The sequence below is a fragment of the Bos mutus genome, chromosome 2, assembly GCF_027580195.1.
Source record: "Bos mutus isolate GX-2022 chromosome 2, NWIPB_WYAK_1.1, whole genome shotgun sequence".
NCBI classification, from domain to species: domain Eukaryota; kingdom Metazoa; phylum Chordata; class Mammalia; order Artiodactyla; family Bovidae; genus Bos; species Bos mutus.
This window is the reverse complement of record NC_091618.1, coordinates 8469769-8492878: the sequence shown is the minus strand read 5'-3', so window position 1 is coordinate 8492878 and position 23110 is coordinate 8469769. Positions and strand designations below refer to the sequence as shown.

The following is a 23110-nucleotide window of genomic DNA, read 5'->3' as shown; positions in this document are numbered from 1 at the left end:
TCTAATAAATAATTTTAAAATATATTAAAATAAGGTACAAAAAGACTTATATTCTTGGGGGTAAAATCAATAAAGCAGGATCCAGCATAGAGGATTCTTTCCATGCCCTGTAAAGCCACACAGGTAAAGAATGTCAGAAACAGACACAAATGACCCTTAATGTTATATAGTGGGGTTCCCTGGTGGCTAAGACAGGAAAGAGTCTGCCTGCAATCTGGGAGACGTGGGTTCGACCCCTGGGTTATAGTATCATGAGGATACATAATTTGCAACTAGAGTCAATTTCTAATACTGATTCTTGGTAGAACTTCTTTAGGCATGACAGTAAGTTCTGATGAAGAGGTTTGCTGTAGAATCAAGGAACCCAAGGCAAACTAGAACACAGGTTTGAATCTCAAGTCCAACTTTTACTTTCATTTCACTGGAGTTACGTTAGCCAGATGAGAACAGAGCTCTCATTCTCATTCATTAAACCCACTGCTGATCCAGTGAAGAGCAAGGGATAGTTTGTTAGAAGGAATAACTGAGTCATGCAGGCATTCAGGAGCACAGATTTAGTCTGAAGCTAGATTTCCAAGTTTGGCTTTAGAACTAAGTGGCTTTTTCCTTGTAGCTGAATAAGACATGGTGGGCACTTCCTTAGGCTAGTTGTCACTACTCCCCAAGTGGAGAAGGTAAGAGTTCTACCAACTACTCTCTGCCCCAAATGCTCCCAAGCATGGCAGGAGCCTAGTCTTGCTGGCAACATTCCATTTCACTGTTTAGACAGCATCATGGAGAAGTAAATGGCTACCACTCCAGTATTCTTGCCTGGAAAATTCCATGGACAGAAGAACCTGGCAGGCCATATAGTCCACAGGGTTACAAAGAGTCAGACATGACTTAGCAACTAAACAACAACAAATCTTAAGAATGGCAACCTGTTGAATACTTTTTAATAACTCAATCATTTAAACCTATAAGGCATTAGAAAATGATTATCTTTGTTGTAGTGACTACTCATTTTCAATTCTGTAACTCAAAGGGGTTCCTCTTGATCTATTTCATTTCTTTTCAAACAACTGCTTTCGTAACTCTGATGTTCCCTGACACTCATATCTTATGGAGTCACATTTAGAAGTATACACATTAAAGGAAACTGGATCTTTCACAAACATGTGCTATACCTTCAGCTTTCCTCAGGCTCCCCCTTCTAGGTGGGCCTACCTCTAAAATCAAGAGGCAATCTTAACAGTTGATTTTACTCTAAGAGTAGTTTCCAACTTTATAGATTCACTTCAATCTAATAGAGTTTTAGAATATTCAAGATAGTTGCCTGATTCAGTATTCACTGAGCCTTCTATATCAGTAATTTATGCCTATTAACCTTCTACAGGTACAGGTACAAAAGTTAAAAGAAATTTAAAACTACTGCTCATCAGTGTAGAAAATCTGACTAAGAGATGACATTCTATGGGGGAGAAAATTTTAGAGTTTTAAACCATTATTATAACATTCCAAAATATTTCTATTAAATCGTGAAAAAATATGCTATACTTAATCATATTTTTTCATGATTTAATAGTTCATAATATGACTTATGGCTAACTTGTTACCTTAATTCTCCAATCCAAACAAATTTACTAATTACTGTAAACTATCTTGAACAAAAATTTAAAGCATAATTGCAACAAAAAGATATTTTCCATAATAATATCCTGAAATAAGGGCAGACCAATAATATCTTTTGATAGTCTGATAACTTCTACTCTAGGTGCCAGTGAAATACAGAAGAGATATGCAAATATTAGGTTTACTATTGGTGACCTTTTCACAGTAGATATTAACCATAAGATTCGTTTTTCTCCCCTTGCCACTTAAAACCATTTTTTAAAATTGAATCTATTTAGAAATAGTCCATCTATGGATTAATCCCGTATGATTAATGAGAGGTAGTACTGAACATTCTTTTTTTTTTTCCCAACTAAAAGTGCACTTTCTCTCTAGAATCTCTTGCAAGCTTGTCACTTAGATCATTGTCTGAAGTCACACAATTAATTACCATAGGGTGGCCATAAATCCTCAGTACCTGACCTTTTCCCTAGGCAGACTAATGGCCATTTAGTTCACTTGGTCCTCACCACAGAAATGAGTCTGTGAAATATTTCTCTGGCTGGGCTAAAAGTGAAAAGTGAAGTGAAAGTCACTCAGTCATGTCCAACTCTTTGTGACCCTATGGACTGTGGCCCACCAGGCTCTTCTGTTCATGGAATTCTCCAGGCCAGAATACAGGGGTGGGTAGCCGTTCCCTTTTCCAGGGGATCTTCCCAACCCAGGGATGGAACTCAGATCTCCTGCACTGCAGACGGAGTCTTTACCATCTGAGCCACCAGGGAAGCCCCTCTGGTTGTGCTAGTAATCATCTACTGCAATGCCAAGCTTTCCTGTCCTCTCTGTAAGAGCAACAGTGAATCCCTTTTGCCTTTCACTATGCAGCATGATACTTCTTGAACCAAACTGCTTTGTCTTCTACTGTTACCAAATACTTCTTCCTATTGGACATTACCTCTAGAATATTTGCCCAGCCTCTTGTTCAGCTAGTATCCTGCTAAAAGTCTTATTATATGTAATTGTAGTCTTGCTAAAGTGTGGTCCGTGAACCAGCAGCATCAGCATCAAGTATGAGCTTTTCAGAAAAGCAGTACTTCTGGGCCCACCCCTTATTCAGTCTAAGCTTATGTTTTAATCAGATGCCCAGACTCTTTAAACTCTAGTGTGCATACATTAAAATTTGAGAAGAGTACTAGCTTCTGTATAAACGTCTCATAGCCAAAGAACTTCCACTGAATTCCACAATGTCTCAGAAAGAAGACAACAATCTACTCAGATAATCAGTACTTATCTCCAAACTGTTAGCTGTCCATCCCTCAACTGGGAACATTCAAACTGTTCAGGGTCAATTTTTCTACATTTCTTTCTCAGTCACAGATAAGATCCTTAAAGAAATACAACTTAAACTAAATGAAACATTTCCACTACTACTCATCCTTCAGCATGCAGCATGAATATTTATTCAAAAAAGGCCTCCTTGACCCAACAGTAAAGACTAGTACCCCATTATACGCTCAGAGTTTCCTGTACCATAAGAATCATATTATAGTTAAATAACATTTTGTATGACTCTTTAAATGCAAAGTCCATGAGAACAATGGAGGCCCATTTTGTTCCCTGCTTTATTCTCAATGCCCAGCACAGAACCTTGCACACCAGAGAAACTTAACAAATATTTGAATGAATGACCTGCTGTGCATAAGAGTGTTTAGGACCAAGAGTAGGGCTTTTATCAAAGCACACACTTACAATAAAGGGAGAGGGAGAGATGATGCACAGGTGACTCGGAAGGGGTCTGAACACAGCAACAACAATGAAGATGACAAACACAGCTTCTTCCTGAAGGATGACCACGCGCCTGCTCCGAATCTGTTCTCACCAGTTTTTCCGCAAGGAACAGAGGCATCTTATCAGCTTTGCTCTGGATGCCAGATCATCACTCCATTTAGCCTACCTGACACTGGTTCTGACTACTGTGAGGGCCCTCAAAGTTATCTTCTATTAAGCCTAATATTAAATAAATCTGTAAAAATGTAAAAGCATAACACTCTTCTCATGGATTTATCATCACTATTTTTATATGAACTAGTATTTCAAAATTCTTGTCTTAATTTCTAATCCAGCAAAAATTTTAGATATAACCCATAGAAACAAAAGCTCTTTGGACTCTCAATCACTTTTAAGAGTGTAAAGAAGTCCTGAGAGAAAATATTTGAGGAATGGTGGTCTACAGAAAGTCGTGCATGAGCCTCAAGACTAGAATCACTGCTATGTTCTGCAACCAATACTTGTATTAAATCCAAAAAAGGAGAGCAGCCTGAGAAGACCTAAGCTGTTCTGTATTTTTCTTTTCTATTCTGGGCCTCCTGCAGGCTGCAAAGAAAACCATGCTGAAGTCAATCACACACACACACACACACACACACACAGATTGGAATGACAAATCTTAACAGGATGAAATACATCCAATTTAAAAAGAAAAAACTCTAGAATGTAAATCACTGAAAAAAGCTTTCAAGAATTGTTTGTATAGCATTTTTCTAAAGTACTTTATGACTCAAGATATCAAAGACAGGTTTGTTGTAGTTCAGTCACCAAGTCCGACTCCTTGCCACCCCCTGGTAACACGCCAGGCTCCACCATACTCCACTATCTCTCAGAGTTTGTTCAAAATCATGTCCATTGAGTCGGTGATGCTATCCAACCATCTCATCCTCTGCTATTCCCTTCTTTAATGCCAGGTACTCTAACCTAACACAACTGGAAAGTTTAAAGTTTTAGAATTTCTGCTTCAAAAACACTTTCAATAGTGTGGACGCTAAGGGTTTGGGATGAAAATGGGTGAAGACATTAGGAGAAAGAAGACAAGCCAGAGGTCCTAAAACCTGTGCTAACATTGCATAAACATCAGAGATTTATTTCATAAGTGAATCAAGTATTATGCTTCATATCTTCAACAGTAAAGATCATCTACCTAATCACACTTAACATTTACATTGCCCTTATGCTCAGTTGAAAAAGAATCCGCCTACAATGCAGGGGACCCTGGTCTGATTCCTGGGTTGGGAAGATTTGCTGGAGAAGGGATAGGCCACCCACTCCAGTATTCTTGGGCTTCTCTGGTGGCTCAGCTGGTAAAGAATCCATCGGCAGTGCAGGAGACCTGGGTTCAGTCCCTGGGTTGGGAAGATCCCCTAGAGAAGGGAAAGGCTACCCACTGTGGTATTCTGGCCTAGAGAATTTCATGGACTGTATAGTCCATGGGGTCGCAGAGTCGGACATGACTGAGCAACTTCCACTTTCACTGTGTAACTCTTCCAAAAGCTTTCATATTAAAATTATCTCATTTTTATCCCTACAACTATCACATAAGCAGAGCTGTTATTGCCATTCAATAGAAAAGAAACCTGAGGAACACAGAACAGGCTGCAGGGCACTGCTGAAAGAGCACAGGAGTGGAAGCAGGGAGACCAGAGAAAACAGAGTGAGTTCTACATGCACTGTTGTGTTGCTACTCAAAGATAGATAAATTTCCATGTATAAAAAAATGGGTAGGATTAACTGTGGAGGAAAACCAAGAAACTTGTATATAAGACAGAACTCTATTTCTATTAAGAAATACTTGTTTATCTATATGGATCGAAGAAGAAACCATACTTATAAATTATATCACAGTGCTCATTCCAGAACAGGAGAACTAAGGTTTTTTACATTAGACTTACACGTTGTCATACTGCTTTAGTTTCTCTAACAAGCATGTGTTATTTTTCTCAACTCTTCATTTTGAAAGTTTTAGATTTATAGAAAAGTTGCCTAAATACTACAAAGAATTCCCTTCTATCTTTCCACTCAGATTTCACAAATGATGAAACATTTTATCAAGTTTCTGTCATCACTCTCTCCCTATATATGTGTACATTTTCCCCTGAACCATCTGAAAATAATTTGTAGACATGTCCCCTTAATTATTTTTTTAAAAACAAAAATATTTTCTTATAAACCACAGCACAATTATCAAAATCAGGAAATCAACATTGATTTAGTACTATTACCTGACCTATAGACATTATTCTAATTTCAGTAATTATCTCACTAATGTCCTTTATAGCAACAGACAGACCCATTGATCAAGGCCAGGATCCAGGTCAGGATTCAGTCCAGGATCACATTTTGCATTGTTGTCACACCCATACTGGATTGTTTAATAGAAAAGAGATTCTCATTTTGAGAAGGAAAAAAGATCAATGTCCTTGCACAGGACCCTCCTGGTAACTGCTGCTTCACCTGAAACATGAAGATAAGGACACCTGTTCTACATGTAGTAGAGTCTGAGAGGACCAAACTCTGCTATGTTACTGCATGTAAACACCATTCAGAAAGGATGAAGTAGCACAATAAGTAAGAGAGCACAGACTTCAGGGTTAGACAGATAGAGGCCTCTATCAAGTACTGAAACCTCCTGCAATCTCAGTTTTCTCATCTGTGAAACTAGTATCTTTCCTGGAACTAAGTAACAGAATGAAAATAAAATTATAGTAACAACAGTATAAAAGAAATCAACTTTTCAAGCAACCATGCCTGTGTCAGATACTATGTTAAGTATTTTACATGACTTAGGTCAATTATCCTTATAACAATCCTAAGTGGACAATATTATTTACTATCCTCATTTTACAGATGAGAAAACTGAGGGTTAAAGCAGTCATTTGCCTGCTTTAAATCACATAACTAGTGTCAGGGACATTACTTGAACCCAAGTTCGTATGATGTTAAAGCCCTTATGCTTAACTATCACATTGGACTTCCCCATCTTCTTACATGCACAATAAATATTATTGCCCTTCTTTATATCCCTCTGTATGTATATATTCAAGTTACATAATTCTTTAATTTTCCAGGAGAGCCAAGCTTTAAAAAAATAAGCTAAAACACTTTACAAAAGAATAAATCCTCAGTACCTTAATTCACAAACTATGAATCAATAAACTTAATTTGTAAACACTATTAAGTTTTAAAAGCAGAAAAAGATGCTAAAGTCAAAGACTCTTTACAGAAATAGCCATGGCACAAAAGATGGGACAATTCAAGACTGCTCTCCAATAATAGTCATACTCACAGAATGGTCACTGTAATAGAGAAAGATGTAATTTAAAAAGAAAAAGACGACTCATTTTTTAAAAAAGCCAGAAACACAATGAACCACGAGGTATAGTTTGTCAAGCCTAGAAAAAGACAAGAAAATAATACTTATTACATCTAGAAGACTCCAACCTTAGTATTTCTATCATCTGAGATAGGGGTTTTTGTTTGACCAAGAAAACGGTCCCCATCCTCTCCAGAGCTCAAGGGACCTCACTAAGAGATAGGCAGAGTACTGACTTTAGTACAGAGTAGCTTATTTGGGTTTTAAAAGTGTTTTGAAGATGAGCAAAGTAATAATATAATTTTAAACAAGAGTGTGATTACTTCTAGCCAACTCCCCTGCTCTGGGTAGGAAGCAGATCCCAACAGCCTTAATGAATCAGTGATTCTTATGGATACACCTAAAGTGGACTGGGCGCACCATTTCAAGCCACTAAATGCAAAACCTCCAAAACAGAAACGGCAACAGAGGAGGATGGGGTGAGGGATAAATGACTTCTGACGTTATAACCCTGTGAGTCAATGTCAGCACATGGCTCTTAAGGATGGCAGAGGTAAAAATACAAAGGAAGGAAAGCCAGTGCTATGAAGGGGCTTCAAAGTCGGGATGACAGGCACCTTAAGAAGGCTGATGAGCTGAGGCCAATTTGATGTCAGTTAAACTAAATGTCAAAGTAAAGACAGAAAGCCTCAAAGAATATACTCTAATAGTTGATTACCTTTTTTAAAAAAAGTTTCCATTACCAGAATGCATTTCCTGAAGGTGAGAGACCTTGAGGAAATAGTTACTCCTCAGGTATTTGAAGAAATCCATGATGGGAAAAAAAAGGGCAGCAGAGGGTATGTGTTTCTCCTGTTGGTATGTACCATTCTACTTATGCAGCTTGTTGAGAAGAAATTTATTTTTTCTTCTGGACCTATTTCTTGAAAATGATCCAAGTAAAATAATTACACCCAAATCTGGGAAGCCTAGAGAATAAAGTAATAGCTATATTTGAAGGGCACACTAAATTTCATCAAGAAAAGTAACCCAAATTATAGTATTTCACTTTGAGGTTTCAACTAAGTTTATAAAATTTCTATCTGATCCTCCAGACTCCACAAGATATATGTTCTATCTTGTTATAGCCCCTTAAGTCTATCATCTGGATGGTAGCCTAGAAAATGACAGAACAAAACACACATATAGCCACATAAAACCCCAAAGGGTTAGTATCTGGGAAACCTGGGAGAAATGGCCAAAGAAAAAGACTCTGGAAATAGAAGTGCTTACAGAACATGGATTGGGTCCACAGTATATAGGTATATAACAAGAAAGTGAAAATAATAAGCTATTGAGATAACTATTAAAATCAATCTCCAAATCAGTGAGGTTCAAGAAAAGCCATGAGAAACTAATATGAAGAAAAAGGAAAGTATCATTAATAAAACAGGATGCTTTTAAGCAAATAATCTGAAATACTGAAATAGATCATGTTCACTCCCTTCCCCACCTCAACTGATAGCAGCAACTTAAAGTAATTTTCAAAACATCTAATGAAACTAAACTGTCAAGAACACTCAGACAAGAAGAATCATAAATGAAAGCTGGAGGAAAGTACTTTATTTTTTTAAGGTAGTACACTACTAGCAAAAATAAAGTACAGAATTCCAGTGTGGAAGATGTTTAAATGTATTTCACAGAAACTACAAATATAAGAGTTAAGCTAAACACCTCACTAGAAAGGTTAGTGAAAACATTTCAATTCCTAAATTTTCCATTGTATTTACCCCTTTTCCCAATATCCCTCTAAAACAATACTGCGTTTATCACTTTTCTGTCAAGTCCAGCACCACTGAAGTTAAGGTTTACAAGATGATCAAAATGCTTTTAGGCTGTGAGGTTGCAACACTGGTATCTGGGGTTTCAGTTGCAGAACACATGTACAATTAAGGCAGCCAAGGGTCAGGCCAGCCTGGAGTGGCTTTAATAAGCATGGCCCAAAGAAGTCTAAAACCAGGCTTAGGAAACATCATTAAGATGGTAGGAAAAGCAGTGAAGTGAAATCTCTGGAGATGAGATTATTCAGACAAGGGTCTGAAAAAGGAAATTAGGAAGCTGAGAAATATATAAACTTTGACCATTTACAGAAAGTCAAAGGCCAGAAAATTCTCCTCTGAAATAAAGATGGGAAAAGTTATGGTACATATTAGGGAAGTCCCCAGTCCTAAAATGTAAAAGTCAGGTACAGTATTACACTGATTAACCTGCAGGCAACATATTACAAGCAGAACTCAGCACACCATGACAGGAAGTATCCATAAATCCACAAGTGAAGGGGTGCTTCCTTCAACTACCAGTTTGAGATATAAAATAATTTACGGAAGCTTAAAACACACACATGCCTTACTTAAAATTCTTATTATACTTACTTGGGTAAGCAATGATTTTAACTGCGGAGACTTTAAACATAAATGTTTCTGCCTCTGTCTCCTACTCACCAAAGCTTGTCTTCTCATCTTCCTATTATAAAGTCAGTAATTCTCAGAGGGGGTGGGGAACCCGGCAAGATGAAAGGTGTGGAACCACATAGAATTCCCTTAAGGCTTTTAAAAACTACATAGCACTCCAACCCCATCGCACCTGAAGAATCACTGCATGGAGTAATTAGATATTACTTTGGGGAGTGTCTGGTGCATGTGTGAAGGCAGATACAGGGAGAGAGTCACTGCCCTAAAAGCCAAGGGCTTCTGAAATATTATAGTTAAGTAGACTTATTCATTTTACTTTCTCTTATTAAAAACTTTTTTCATAATTTCCAAAGTACTTTCACATCAATTTCATTTGAGTATATGTATTTCCTCACTTAGTGGTGACTGCCTACTTCATCGTAAAATAGTACAGGGCAAAGTAAGTCTGTTAATGCATCAGGTAAACCAGCAAGCGAAAATTTAATTCAACTAAAATATTTCTACTTGGACAGAACTCAAAGTTCTCTGGAACCTCAAAATCACTATACAAATTTAAGAGGGAATTATTATGGTCTCCTAGACTGTAAACTCCTTGAAGACAAGAAATCATATCTTATCCTGCATCCTCCATAATTACTTAAACAATGACGGTTCTTAAATGAGTGGAACAGATTGGCTTATATGGATTTATTTACTAATTCACTTGCTCAACATTAAGCACTGAATTCCTATTCTCTGTCAGGTTCTGTGCGGGCTCAGATTTTTTCAAAATGGCACTGAAGTTTTAGCCCATAATGATGTAAAAGAAAATGATCACCATTCCTATTTCCTTTCTCTTATTTTTGATTATTAACTTGACTGAAATAACATATTTCTAATACATTTCAGTTTTCAAATGATGGGTATATACATAAATGCAGGTAACATTAACATAATGTTAAAAATTCATTTTCCATCTACCTTGCCCTGAAACAGAATTCTACCACAGCCATACTGATAATAATGGTATCATTTGACAATCACCTCCGTCACAGTTGCTGGATTGCAGCCCATGATTAAAAGCATCTCAGCAACAGGGATTTTTTTTTTTTCCTCAGCAAGACCAAGCAGCAACTGATCCCTTGTTTTGACTACTCAACTTTTGTTGATAGTTGTAACAAATTTTATGGTCTTTCCTGACTCCTTTAAAAAATAAACCAAATATGGTAAACTGTGATAACAACAACATGCTAAATAAATAATTTTGTATTAAGATGCTAGAATTCATACAGAATTTCACAAACTGGACATTATCTCCTTTTAGTCCTCAAAACTCAATTGACAGGTGAGAGAACTAAGGCTCAAAGCTGTGGCTGCCTTGTCTGTCCCAAACGGCAGAGCTGGGACACTCAAGTCTGAACCTAGGTCTCCTGACACTCTCAGTCCAGTGCTCTCTTCACCACAGCTCCCTCCTTGTTAGCCCAAGCTCAGAGCTGTGCAGACTGAGAACATGCAAATATTAAGTCCATGAAAGGTTACGCTGTGAAACAGTAGATAGTGGTTATCAGAACTGTCAACAGAGCCTCAGAAAAAAACAAAGCTCTCTATTTAATGAGACCAAAATTGGCCAGACGTTGAGAAACAAAATGGGCAATAGATGGTGTTACAAACAATTTAGTGTAGACGTAAATGCGATGATGAACAGAAATCTGATACTCACAAATCCTCAAACACCACAACTCATAACTAGTTCACTCATTCTGTCTGCTTCAGAAATAACTGGAAATTTTCTAAATCTCCTTTGAAAACAAAACTGCAAAAAACCTTAACACTATGATCTTGTTCTTCAGATCATAATATTCCATAATATAATAATATAAACTAAGAAACAGATAAGTAAATTGAACCACTCACTTGATATATGGTGCTCTAACAGAAAAGACAGAAATATATGTAGGTCTTTTATTAACATTTGACTTAAAGAGTATCAAAGAGAAGCTTAAACAGATTTGAGAGCTGAAACACTATTGGTTTTTCACAATCTTACAGATGAAACTCTGAACAGTTGTATAGAGTATTTACTATTAACCTTTAGGGTAAGAAAATTCAAATTTCAAAAGTTCATTAGTAAAATAATAGAACTTCATTAGACAATAAATTCACATCTTCACACTGATGCACACTAAGTGGTAACTATGGAGCATATACTAAACTGCCCATGTATGTTCAAATACAAAAGAAGCTGAAATACAACAGAAAACATGGAAACAATATGGGATTCTCAATCTTCTGACTATAAACAGGTGCATTTACGTTAGCCATTCAAACAGCAGGGTTGTCCTTGGTTTACCAACTCTGTTTAATATGCTTTCTCTATTGTGTCACCATTAATATTAAATTGTTCAAATCATTTTCAATAGGCAGGGGGAAAACCCTTCCCTTATTCAAAAATTATAGTGTGTGTAACTTGAAGAGAACTTTCCCTCATCCATTAAATTTGCAGGAAAAATGTTTTTTTTGCTTTTACAGCTTTTGCTTAATTGGTCAGGTTTGATTGACTCAGCATGGATTTTTGGCCTGCTTGACTTACTGCTATACTCTTACTAGCCAGAACAGGGGCTGGTCCATAGTGCAGGTATTTGTTGAATGTATGAACTCCTTCTATGATCTGTGGCTCCTTACATAAGAATATATCCAACAACTTCTTACTTTAACTGACTTCTTACCTGCTTTTAAGCTTGAAATAAAGAAAACATCCAATGTTTACATCAGTCAGCTGCTTGTGAAAAGCAATCTTTCTAAATGTGTAAACAGTAGCATAAGCAAGGTGTCCAGCTATGCTCAGGCAACTTGGGTGTCATCAGTTACCTCACATATTTCTCTAAGTTCCACAGCTAAAAGAGCTAAACTGTAAAACACCGCCAGGACTCAATTTAGCTTATATGCACATCCTGAGAATTCTCCTCTAAAATCATTTCTTTATCAAAGCAAGTACCATTTAGAATTAACACAGTGAGAACCAGAAAATAACAGTCGAACACAAACGCTGCTGAGGGAAGCTGGGATGGTCACTTAGTTGCCCCGTGAACCTGTTGTCCTATCCCTCGGTATTGAATTCAATTTCTATTTAAAGGGACACAGCTTTGCTTTGGGGAGGATTAAAAACAAAACAAACAAACAAAAAAACCGTGAGTTTGGAGAAAAAAATCCCTTTTAACGGGTTCGAAGAAAACTATCTGCTTAGAATTGTCAAAATAATGCGGCTGAGAAAAGGGTCATCTCGCCTGAGTCTGGAGCGGGGCCACAGCGCATGATTTGGGGGGTGGGTATGAGCTTCAGCAGTCGGTGTCAAGTTTGAGATCCCGTAAGAGAAGTAAAAGGCGAGAGGGGGCAACGTGACCACCTGCCCGGTCAGCCGAGGGACCGCGGGGGAGCCCCTGTCTGCTCCCAACTTTGTCAGCCTTCCCCGTCACCGGGGCATATGGTCCACGCGCCTTCCAGCCCGGGCCGGCGACTCCCGGGCCAGAGGGGACTGAGGGGCGGGGAGACAGAGGCGGCCCGTGGACCCCGGGAGCGGCCCCGAGGGCCCGGCGGGCACCGGCGGGGAAGGGGTCGCCGCCCCTCCCCCCCGGCGGGGCCCGGACGCTCCCAACGGCGGCGTGGCGGCTCCCTCAGCCCGCGCCCGCCGCGCCCTCGAAGCCGGGCCGGCGGCCCTCGCCACGCCCCGCGCTCCCCGGGGCGGACCCCCGGGGCCCCCTCCCTTCTGGGCAGCGCTCCTCCGAGGAGCCCCCGGCGCGGGCGTGCGGCCTAGTCGGGGTTACATAACGGGGCCCGGCCCCTCCGGAGCCGGCCGGGGGGCCCGCGGGGCCCGCGCCGGCGGAGGCGGGGGGCTCCGCCACTCACCTGCCGTAGATGCCCTCGGTGATCCGGTTCCGCTTTAGGGGGCGGCGGAGCTTACTGCAGTCGGCGTTCCGCCGCTTCATCCTCCCGCTGGGGGGCCGGGTGCCCGCGCCGCCGCCGCCGTCTCTCACCTCAGCCGCCGCCGCCGCCGGCCCGCCCCGCGTCGGGCCTGGACTCTACCCCTGGGGCCGGTCACACAGACATGGAGCCAGCACCCGGGGGGGAGGGGGTGGGACGGGGAGGAGGGAGGGGGGCGCTCAGAGCTTCCTCCGCCTTCGGAAACAAAGAAATGACAATTCCGGGGCCCGCCCGCCCCAGCACCAGCCAGCCGCCTACCCCGCCTCCACCGCTCCGACGGACGGCCTCTCGGACCAATCGCAGGCGCCGCTACGCTGCTGCCGGCCAATCCCGGGGCCCTCTGAGGCAAAACGGACTCTAGCACCTACCTCTTTGAAGGACAGAAGAGTGCACCAATCATGAAGGTGTCTGGGCCTGCGTCCGAGCCTATCAGAAACGATTTAAATAGAGGCTTATAAATAGGCCCTATAAATATAACATCCTATATTCTGCCTTGTTACGAAGGTGCATTTCTTTATTGTTGGGTTGCATTTCACTGTATGAGAATTCATATTAGAGCATGCAGTGCTTTTTTTCATTGTTAAGCTATCCCTAGTGCCCTATGAAATCGCGAGGCCTGGGTTTGCGGCATGTGCGTTTTTGCGCTGAACTGAAACTCCGGTCCGCCGCATCCTTATGTAAGGAGCTGGCCGCATCCTCCTCGTCCGGGAGGCGCCGGGGGCCCTTCCTGAGGATCCTGGAGTGCTCGGCCAAGCCGGCCGCGTCTGCGAGCGACGGGGATACGAATGACAAAGCAAACCGCGCGGCACACACACACACACACACACACAGAGGCACACGCACACACCCTGCCAGCTTCCCGCGACGTGGTGGTGACAGCGCGGCGGCCAATCGGAGGAGGCGCGGGGCGGGGCCTCCGTGGTCCCGCCTCCTGGAGGCGCGTCACAGGGGGCGGGGCCGTGGTACGCGCGCCGTCGCGCGAGGCTGCTGAAGTGGGTGTGTGTGGGGCGGTGCGGCCCGGCTCCACGTCCGCAGGGCTCACTTTGGCTGCGGCGGCTGCAGCTTCTTTGGTAACCGCGCTAGCTGGACCTGGCAAGCGTCCACGTCTATGCCCCCGGGCAGGGTTCTGGTACCGCGGGGAAGCCGGGTCAGCGACCCTTCTCACCTAACATTCCTAGAGCGCTCAATTCTGCGCGAAGCACCGCGCTGGGTGCTCTACATCTGTTTGTTCTTTTACTCTTCATTGCTCCCCTGCAGCATAGGTATGGCAAAATAGCAGTTAGAAAAGACAAAGTTGTTTGTTTTTTTTTTTTAAGAGAAAAGAAAAGAATAGATGTCAAAAAGAGGAATGCACATCAGTAAAGAAAAACTGGGGAAACGTAGGGAAGTTGCTGAGGGCGGGGGGTGGGAAAGACATCCATGGATCTCATCACCTTAACAGAACTACTGTTAGCATTCTGTATTTTTCCCTTTCTTTCCAGTTTCCTCCCCCTGGATGATATATTACTACTATTACTGTTGTTTTTATTATTATTAAGACTTTCAGTTTTGTAGTTCTGTTCTTTGACATAAGCATTTTTACATGTTATAATGAATTCATCCTTCCTAAATATTTCTGATGGTTGCAAAATCTATCAAGTGACTGTACCAACTTAACCGTTCACCAACCGAGGGACTGTTAGATGGTGTTGCTGCTGCTGCTGCTAAGTCGCTTCAGTCGTTTCCGACTCTGTGCGACCACAGAGACGGCAGCCCACCAGGCTCCCCCGTCCCTGGGATTCTCCAGGCAAGAACACTGGAATGGGTTGCCATTTCCTTCTCCAATGCATGAAAGTGAAAAGTGAAAGTGAAGTCACTCAGTCGTGTCCGACTCTTAGCGCCCCCATGGACTGCAGCCTACCAGGCTCCTCCATCCATGGGATTTTCCAGGCAAGAGTACTGGAGTGGGGTGCCATTGCCTTCTCCAGTCAGACGGTCTTACAACACATCTAAAAAACTTACAGGAAAGTAGATGCCATCTTGTTTTGTCCTGGGATGCGTGGACATCTCCCGGCCCTGTGATCATTCCCTTAAATAAAAACCCACCCCAAGGAGGAACTTGTAATTTATCCCAAATGCATCATCCTCAACTGCTGCTGTTACTTTATACTGTCAGAAATATTTACAAAGATTACCCAGTGCCTGGAAGACAAGACCCATTCTGTTTATTATGGCATCCAAAGCTGGTCACAAGCGGGGCCCACCCCTCTTTTCCAGGCCTCCCCAGGCCAGCCAAGCCTTAATCTATTCACTGTCCTCAAACCCACTAAGACAAATATGTCTTCCCTCTTCCATGCCTTTGCTTCTACAGAGAGCATCTCCAGCAGTACTGTTCCTAATCTGTGGTTTCTTGGATGAGACTTGTCCATTCACCTGGATGAAAAGCTGCTTGGGGACTGGATTCATACCCTATAGAGATGCATTTAGAAAAATTGTAAGAGTATCTGCTTTTTCAGACCAGGATTGAATTCCAGCTTGGCCACTTACTAGTTTTGGCAAGTTACTAAATGTCTCAGAGCCTGAGTTTTCACTCAGGTTTGTTTGAAGGTTGTTACCAGATGATGAACTCTCAGGGCCAGACATGCAGTAGGTTACTGCAAATCATTTCTGTTAACAGTATATCTGTTTTTCATCCTTCACCTCTACTCCAGCCTGTTGATAAAGTGTCGCTGGGCAGCCAAGGATAACAAACAAAGTTTCACCAAGGCTACCTATCATTGTGAAAGCATCTGAACCTAATGCTCTGCTTGAAGCAACAGAAAAAGACTTCTGTTGCCAAGTTGCCAAGGTTGGTTGCCAAGGCAGGTTGATTCATGGAAAAGCATACAGGTTGGTTCATGGAGAAGGATACCTAAATCAATATTACTGGAGGCATAGGTACATGGTGAGATCATGGCTTCAGACTCCATGGGGTCTGCCAACTGGAATAGCCCTCTTCTCCATGACTGCAAGTTTCCAGATTACCTGGGCCAGCAACTAAGACAGTCAACTCTGCAAGGTTAGAGGCCATATCTTTGGTCTTTCCTACTCCCCACTGAGTCCCTGTTGTCTAGGACAGTGCCATGGCACACTGTAGAATGGATGGGTCAATAGTCCATAAAAAAGATGAGAGAGGCACTGGGGTCACTTACCAGCTTTCTGAAGCTCTCTGGCTAGCCTCCCATCAACCAGGTTCCTGACAAGGGCATTCCATGCTGTGGAGAAGTATAGAGTGGCTGGGAGTTACTGTTAGTTGTTGGGCTTCATGGGAGCAGAGGAAGGGCAGAGAGAATCCCAGGGTGATGGCCCAAGAAGAAGCAATCTGGAGGTCTGGGTTCCAGTCCCACTTGAGATATCAACTTGCTGGTGTCCTGAGTTGAGTGACCTGTCCACTCTGTGCCAAGATTACCTCTTAGAATCACTTCAAGCCCTATGTTTAGAAGCAGAACATATTAGTTCCATTTTGCAGATGAGAAAACTGAGCATCAGAGAAAACAAGATCATGCAGTTGCTATGGTAAAGGAATTTGGCTTGAGTCATAAGCTAAGATGTATGGAGCCTTGATGCTCTAGGCATGTCCTCTGGTGCCTGTAAATAACTCTGATGTTAAGGGTAGTTGATCTAATGATTGGCTGGAGTGGAATGATGGGAAAGGTCTTCTTGCCAAGAGACCAAGGACATACTACTGTAAGTCTTCCCTTCTCCATTCCCTTCCTCTCACTCCTCCTGCCCCAGCTGGACTCTGTATTTTCCTGGCCCACCTTAGCCAAAACCCCTTTGGCTTGGCCTAAGTTCCAGCCTTTCAAACTGAAAGGACCTTTTAGAATCCTCAGCACACAAAATTGGCCTGAGATGAGGCAGACCTCCTGCCTAATACAGAGCTCCCCAGCTCCCCACACTTCCTCCACCAATCAGGAAGCAGGGGAGATCAGCAGTGGCCATTTAACAGATGAGTAAGACAGAAAAGAGAAATAATTTGCTCTCATTCCAAAGACCGAGTGCCAGACAGGAATTCAGGGCTGTTCCTCCTCTTCTCTTGGGACTTTCAGATGGCCAAGGGGTTGGAATTGGCGCAGAAGTTTCAACTGAGCTCAGAATAGCCTAGAGGAGATCATCACGTGCTCTTTCACATCCAAGGAAATTACATGCCCACCTTTTCAGCAGCTTTTATCCCCTCAAGCCCACCAGGCAAGGCTGGCCCACCTGCCTTGAGCTTTGTTCCTGTCTCATGGGAGTCACAGGAAAATCCAGACTTTGGATGGCCATTTCTTATACATTTGTCTGCATCCCCCAGAGAACCCTGTTAATGAAGGATATTTATAGTAGTGTTTAGAACAGAAACAGTTTTATAAATAACCCAGATATCCCACAGAGGGGCCTGGTCAAACAAATGATCACATAGCCTTACCATGGAAGTCAGTGTGCCCTGGAGAATGATGATATTTAACACTTATTTTGTGCTGATACTCCTCTAAGCATCCTATGCCTTTTGATCTAATCCTCACAGCAACCCTATAAGGAGGAGATTACTGTGCATGCGTGCTAAGTCACTGCAGTTGTGTCTGACTCTCTGCGACCCTATAGACTGTAGCCTGCCAGGCTCCTCATTCCATGGGATTTTCCAAGCAAGAATACTGGAGTGGGTTGCCATGCCTGCCTTCAGGGGATCTTCTGAGCCCAGGAACTGAACCCATGTCTCCTGCATTGGCAGGCGAGTTCTTTACCACTAGCACCACCTGGGGAGCCCAAGAGATTACTACTGGTGCTATATTACAGATGAGAAAACTGTGGCACAGAGAAGCTAAGTCATTCGCCTAAGGTCACACGGTAAGTGATAGAGCAGGATTCAAATCCAGGTAGTCTAGTGTCTGAGCCTGGACATTTATCCATCATAATAGTGTTGTAGAAAGATTTTTCCTAGTTTGGAAACTGCTTATGGTATACTGTTCATGAAAAAAAGCCAAGTTACTAAACATGTGCTATATAATCTCATTTTTTGTAGGGAAAAAAACAAGGCATAAATTCACATGAATAGAAAAAAATCTGAAAGATTATATACAAAAAGAAGTAGAGCTGGTTTGGAGAGATGATGAAATCATGGGTGCTCTATGTAAGTCTTACAGACCTCTGCATTTTTGAGGTTTTCTAAGGTAAACATGTCAAGCTTATGCAATAATAATCATTTCTAACATTTATGGTAAGTTCTCTACATATGTGACACTTTATGTGTCCTACCTCATTTAATCTTTACAACCAGCCTATGAGATGGATACTGATTTTCTCCACTTTACAGATAAGGAAACAGACTCAGAGATATTGATCATCTTACCCAAGGTGACCGAGCTAATAATTTGCAGAGCTAGGATTTGAACCCAGGTTGCCTGACTCCAAAGCTCATGTTTGTTAAATAGATAAATGATTGACTTAGCCACACTCTAACTAAGCATGCCCAGCTCAGAATCACACCTTTGGTGTGGACAGGATTCCAGAGAGAAGATGAGGGGCGCCTACATACCTCCTTGGTCCCTGCCCATGACTGAGTTTTCCAATATTTAACTCAGATGAGGAGGACATGGTAAATGTTCTCATAGAGTTTCTACAGAAAATGGACAATCACATGTGAAAGCTACAGTTCAGCTCAGCTGCTCAGTCATGTCTGACTCTTTGCGACCCCATGGACTGCAGCACTCCAGGCCTCCCTGGCCATTACCAGTTCCTGGAGCCTACTCAAACTCATGTCCATTGAGTCGGTGATGCCATCCAACCATCTCATCCTCTGTTGTCCCCTTCTCCTCCTGCCCTCAATCTTTCCCAGCATCAGGGTCTTTTCAAATAAGTCAGCTCTTCACATCAGGTGGCCAAAGTATTGGAGTTTCAGCTTCAACATCAGTCCTTCTGATGAACACCTAGGACTGATCTCCTTTAGGATAGACTGGTTGGATCTCCTTGCAGTCCAAGGGAGTCTCAAGAGTCTTCTCCAACACCATAGTTCAAAAGCATCAGTTCTTCTGCGCTCAGCTTTCTTTATAATCCAGCTCTCACATTCATACAAGACTACTGGAAAAACCATAGCTTTGACTAGATGGACCTTTGTTGGCAAAGTAATGTCTCTGCTTTTTAATATGCTGTCTAGGTTGGTCATAGTTTTTCTTCCAAGGACCAGGCATAGTCTGTCTGATTTGATTCATCATACCCGTAGGAAGTCTGGTCACTCAGACCAGGAGGCCACAGTCATGGCACCACTTGCCCACGTTCATTTCCAAAACACAGGTTGCCAAGCATGCTTATGTAGTCTCACATTTATAATAACTCTGTGAGGAAAGCAAAGCAGCTCATCTTATTTGACTCATAAGGAAATTGAGACTGTAAGTGGTTTAGTTAATGGACGACAGAATTGCAAAGCAGTTAAGGGCACAAGCCGTGGCATTGGATGGATGTGGGTTGGGTTCCGACTCTGCTGTTTACTAGCTGTGTGACTTTGGGTGCTTGCATCACTTCTCTGAGCAGCAGTTTTCTCATCTGTCAAATGGGAGTGGTGATGCCTGTACTCACAGGTTTGAGGGAAAGAGTAAATGAAATAATGTCTGTAAAATGCTGGGTCCAGTGCTTGGCGTTCCAGAATCGGCAGCTGTTATTCAGTCGACAGGTATTTCTTGAGCACCTGCTATGGACTAAACACCAGGTGCTGAGGATACAACAGTCAGAAGTCCCTGGGCTCGTGTCGTTTGGATCTGAGTTGGTGAGGGCAGGAGCATGTAGATGCCTGAGGGAAGGGGTGCTTTGGACACGGGGAACAGCAGGTACACACAGAACAGTTTCCCCCAACATTTTGTTATGAAAGATTTCAAACATAAACCTAAAAAGTTGAAAGAAAGGTACAGTGAAAAGCCATTCACCTCCCACCTAGAGTTGACAATTAACATTTGACTTATGACATTTCTGCTCTAGATCCCATGTGCTTTCCCAGGGACCCTGCCTTGAAGATTTGGAGTCAGACTATCTGGAACTGTCGTCAGAAAACAGGGGTCTTTTGCAAGAGTCAGAGAGGTAGAGAGAAAACTCCCCTTTTGACCAATCTTTTGGGAGAGGCCACCTGTGGGGTCAGTTCCCTTTTATTAAAGAAAGCCTTTCTGTTCATTCAGGAGCTTGGCCCTCTTGTCAAGTGGTCTGTCCTTCACTGGGCAGGATCAGGACACACAGGGCTTTAGGATGCCCCTGTGGGAACCAGCTACCGTCATCACTGAGTTTGCCAGCATGTAAACACAACCGTCATGGGCTCCAAGCCCAGGGGCTGGCAGCGCCTGGAAATCTCTAGTGTTCATCTGCCTGACATTTGGTGCCCCTGGGTAGGTAGGTACAGCTGCCTGGTTCACAAACTGCTGGTACAGGACCCAGGCCAACAAGGGTCACATTCACTTATCCCCCTCACAGGGGAGTCCCCTGTTAAGGAAACTTCCATGACCAAAGACATGGAAGCAACCTAAACGTCCATCGCCAGAGGAATGGGTAAAGAAGATATGGTACATATATACAACGGGATATTACTCAGCCGTTAAAAATGAAATGATGACATTTGCAGCAACATGCATGGACCTAGAGACTGTCATCCTGAGTGAAGTAAGTCCGAAAAGGAGGGAGAAATATCGTGTGACATCCCTTACATGTGGAATCTAGAAAGAAAGTATACAAATGAACTTACAAAACAGGAAGAGACTCACAGACTTAGAAACAATCTTACAGTTGCTGGGGTAGTTGGGGAGGATCAGGGAAAGGGATAGTTAGGGAGTCTGGGATGGACATGTACACCCTGCTATATTTAAAATAGATAAGCAACAAGGACCTACTGTATAGCACATGGAACTCTGCTCAATGTTATGTGGCAGCCCAGATAGGGAAGTTTTGGGGAGAATGGATACATGTATATATATGGCTGAGTCCCTTGCTGTTCATCTGAAACTACCACAACATCATTAATCAGCTATACCCCAAAACAAAATTTAAAGTTAAAAGAAAAACAAAAAAGAACAAAAAAGAAGTACCGATGGCCAGAAAAAGGCCAGAAATCAAAACTGAGACTGACCATGAGGGCTGAGCTCTAGAAACCGGTACTTACTGCCTTATTTACTGTTGAGATAGCAGAAGGCTTGGAATCCTTTGTTGCTAGTCTTTCAGAAGTAGAAGACGACGTGGGAGTTATCTGGGCTAAAGTTAGGTGGTTAAACACCCAGGTGCTCAAGATAGACTGCCCAAGTTGAAATCCTAGCTCTAATACTCACTAACCCCATAACCTTGGGCAAGTCACTTGATATTGCTGCGCCTTAGCTTGTTGTAGAAAGGCTGACAGTCCCATCTCACAGGCTCCTTAACTGAGTTCATACATGTAAAGTGTCTAGAACAGCGCCTAGTGTACTAAATTTTAGCTCCCCGAGATACCTAAACCAAAAGTAACCAGGAGTGGTTTGTAGCCAATTTTTTTTCCCGATGCATGTGTTTACATACAGTGTTATTATTACTTCACAAAAGTGGGAACATGCACACTGTTCTGTAATGTCCTTTACCAAATAATATATCCCGTGTGCCATTTTTGATAAACCTTAAAAGCATTTTCTTCTGGATTTTTCTGCATGTTCAGAACGATTATATTGGTGGCAGATTATGTGTCCTGTAGTTTACTTAACCTGTCCCCTGCTACTGTACGTTCAGGTTATTCTCAACGTTTTCTTTTTTGTAAATAAAGCTGCGCTGAGCAAGAAATGACTAATGTCAATGACTGTGTGACCTTGAGTATGACCTTCTGGGTTTAGTTTCATCTAAAAACAAAAAAGACAAGATTCTACCAGGTGATTAACATCTCCCATAATCCACATATGAATCATTCACAAGACATCTCTGACAACTAACCATCAGCTTCTGCTTGCATTCCCCTAGTGACAGGATGCTCACTACCCCATGAATGGTCAATAAAATATCCACTCATGTTCGGCTACAATCTGCCTCCCTGCTACTCCTAGCCAGGTTTTAGTCTCTGGGCCCTCATAAATTCAGTCTACACACAGTGGCCAGTGACTGGGGCCAGTGTAGAAGTAAAAATGTTGAGTCCTCCTTCTCTCCCTTTCTCTATATCTCAGATCTCCTGCTAAGCAAATGGATGTGGCCATAGGAACAGTTAGCTGCAGGGGCAGAACTAGATCCCAGGCACCTTAAATCCTATTCCAGGGGACAGTCCTCCATTGTGGGGTGGGGATACTGAGGCTGGTGACTATCGTCAAACACACTGCAGTGTTCATGCCCTAGGCAAGTCCTGGGCTGCTCTGTGAGCAGGTGACCAGAGTGGGGGACAACTTTAGCCTCGGGCTAGAGCGGGACTCCCACCAGGGCTTTCCTAGAGCTGGATCACCTCCTCCTTTCAATTGTCACACCTGCCCTTGAAAGATTGAGAAACAGGTCAGATTCTGTGTTTAAATACAGATTCAGATAAAACTAATTTCAACGGTGTGGCTCTGAGGAGTTCGTTATCCTAGGTCCTCCCAGGACTTAATATTGTTCTTTGCTTTCATTCATTCATTCATTTGCTATATCATTTTTAAGAGCCCACTGGGTGCCCTCTCTGACCTGTGGTAAGGTTTTAAGGAGAAATTTTGCCAATCCAAAGCTCCATCTAAGCATCCATTTCCCCATTTGTGAAATAAGGGTGTTGACCTATTCTCTGCCTTTCTTGCAAGATGCGGTAAAGGTAAGTGAAAAAAATTCTCGTGTTTGAGGGTCGAGTGAATGAATGCCCTCTTTTCAACTGGACACAGTGCCTGCCCTGTGGTAGGAATGTAGCAACTACTTGTCAAATCAATAAATGATTGAATGAATTAATTAATGTTAGAAAAAATGCATTTTCCTCCTCCCTGTCACTGTCTCTCTGCTCCTGTGTTAACTCCACAGATATGTTGGCAGGACCAGC

The 23110-nt window shown here is 42.5% G+C and overlaps 1 protein-coding gene across 1 annotated transcript in view; it reads right to left on the bottom strand.

Annotated features, from left to right (window-relative positions):
• MACO1 (macoilin 1) overlaps positions 1-13352 on the bottom strand; it is a 65716-nt gene extending 52364 nt beyond the window's left edge. Inside the window, exon 1 of the mRNA XM_070383125.1 lies at positions 13066-13352. Coding sequence (XP_070239226.1) covers positions 13066-13145 — 80 coding nt within the window. The 5' untranslated portion in view covers positions 13146-13352. The remainder of the gene's footprint in view (positions 1-13065) is intronic.
• Positions 13353-23110: the final 9758 nt, after the last annotated feature.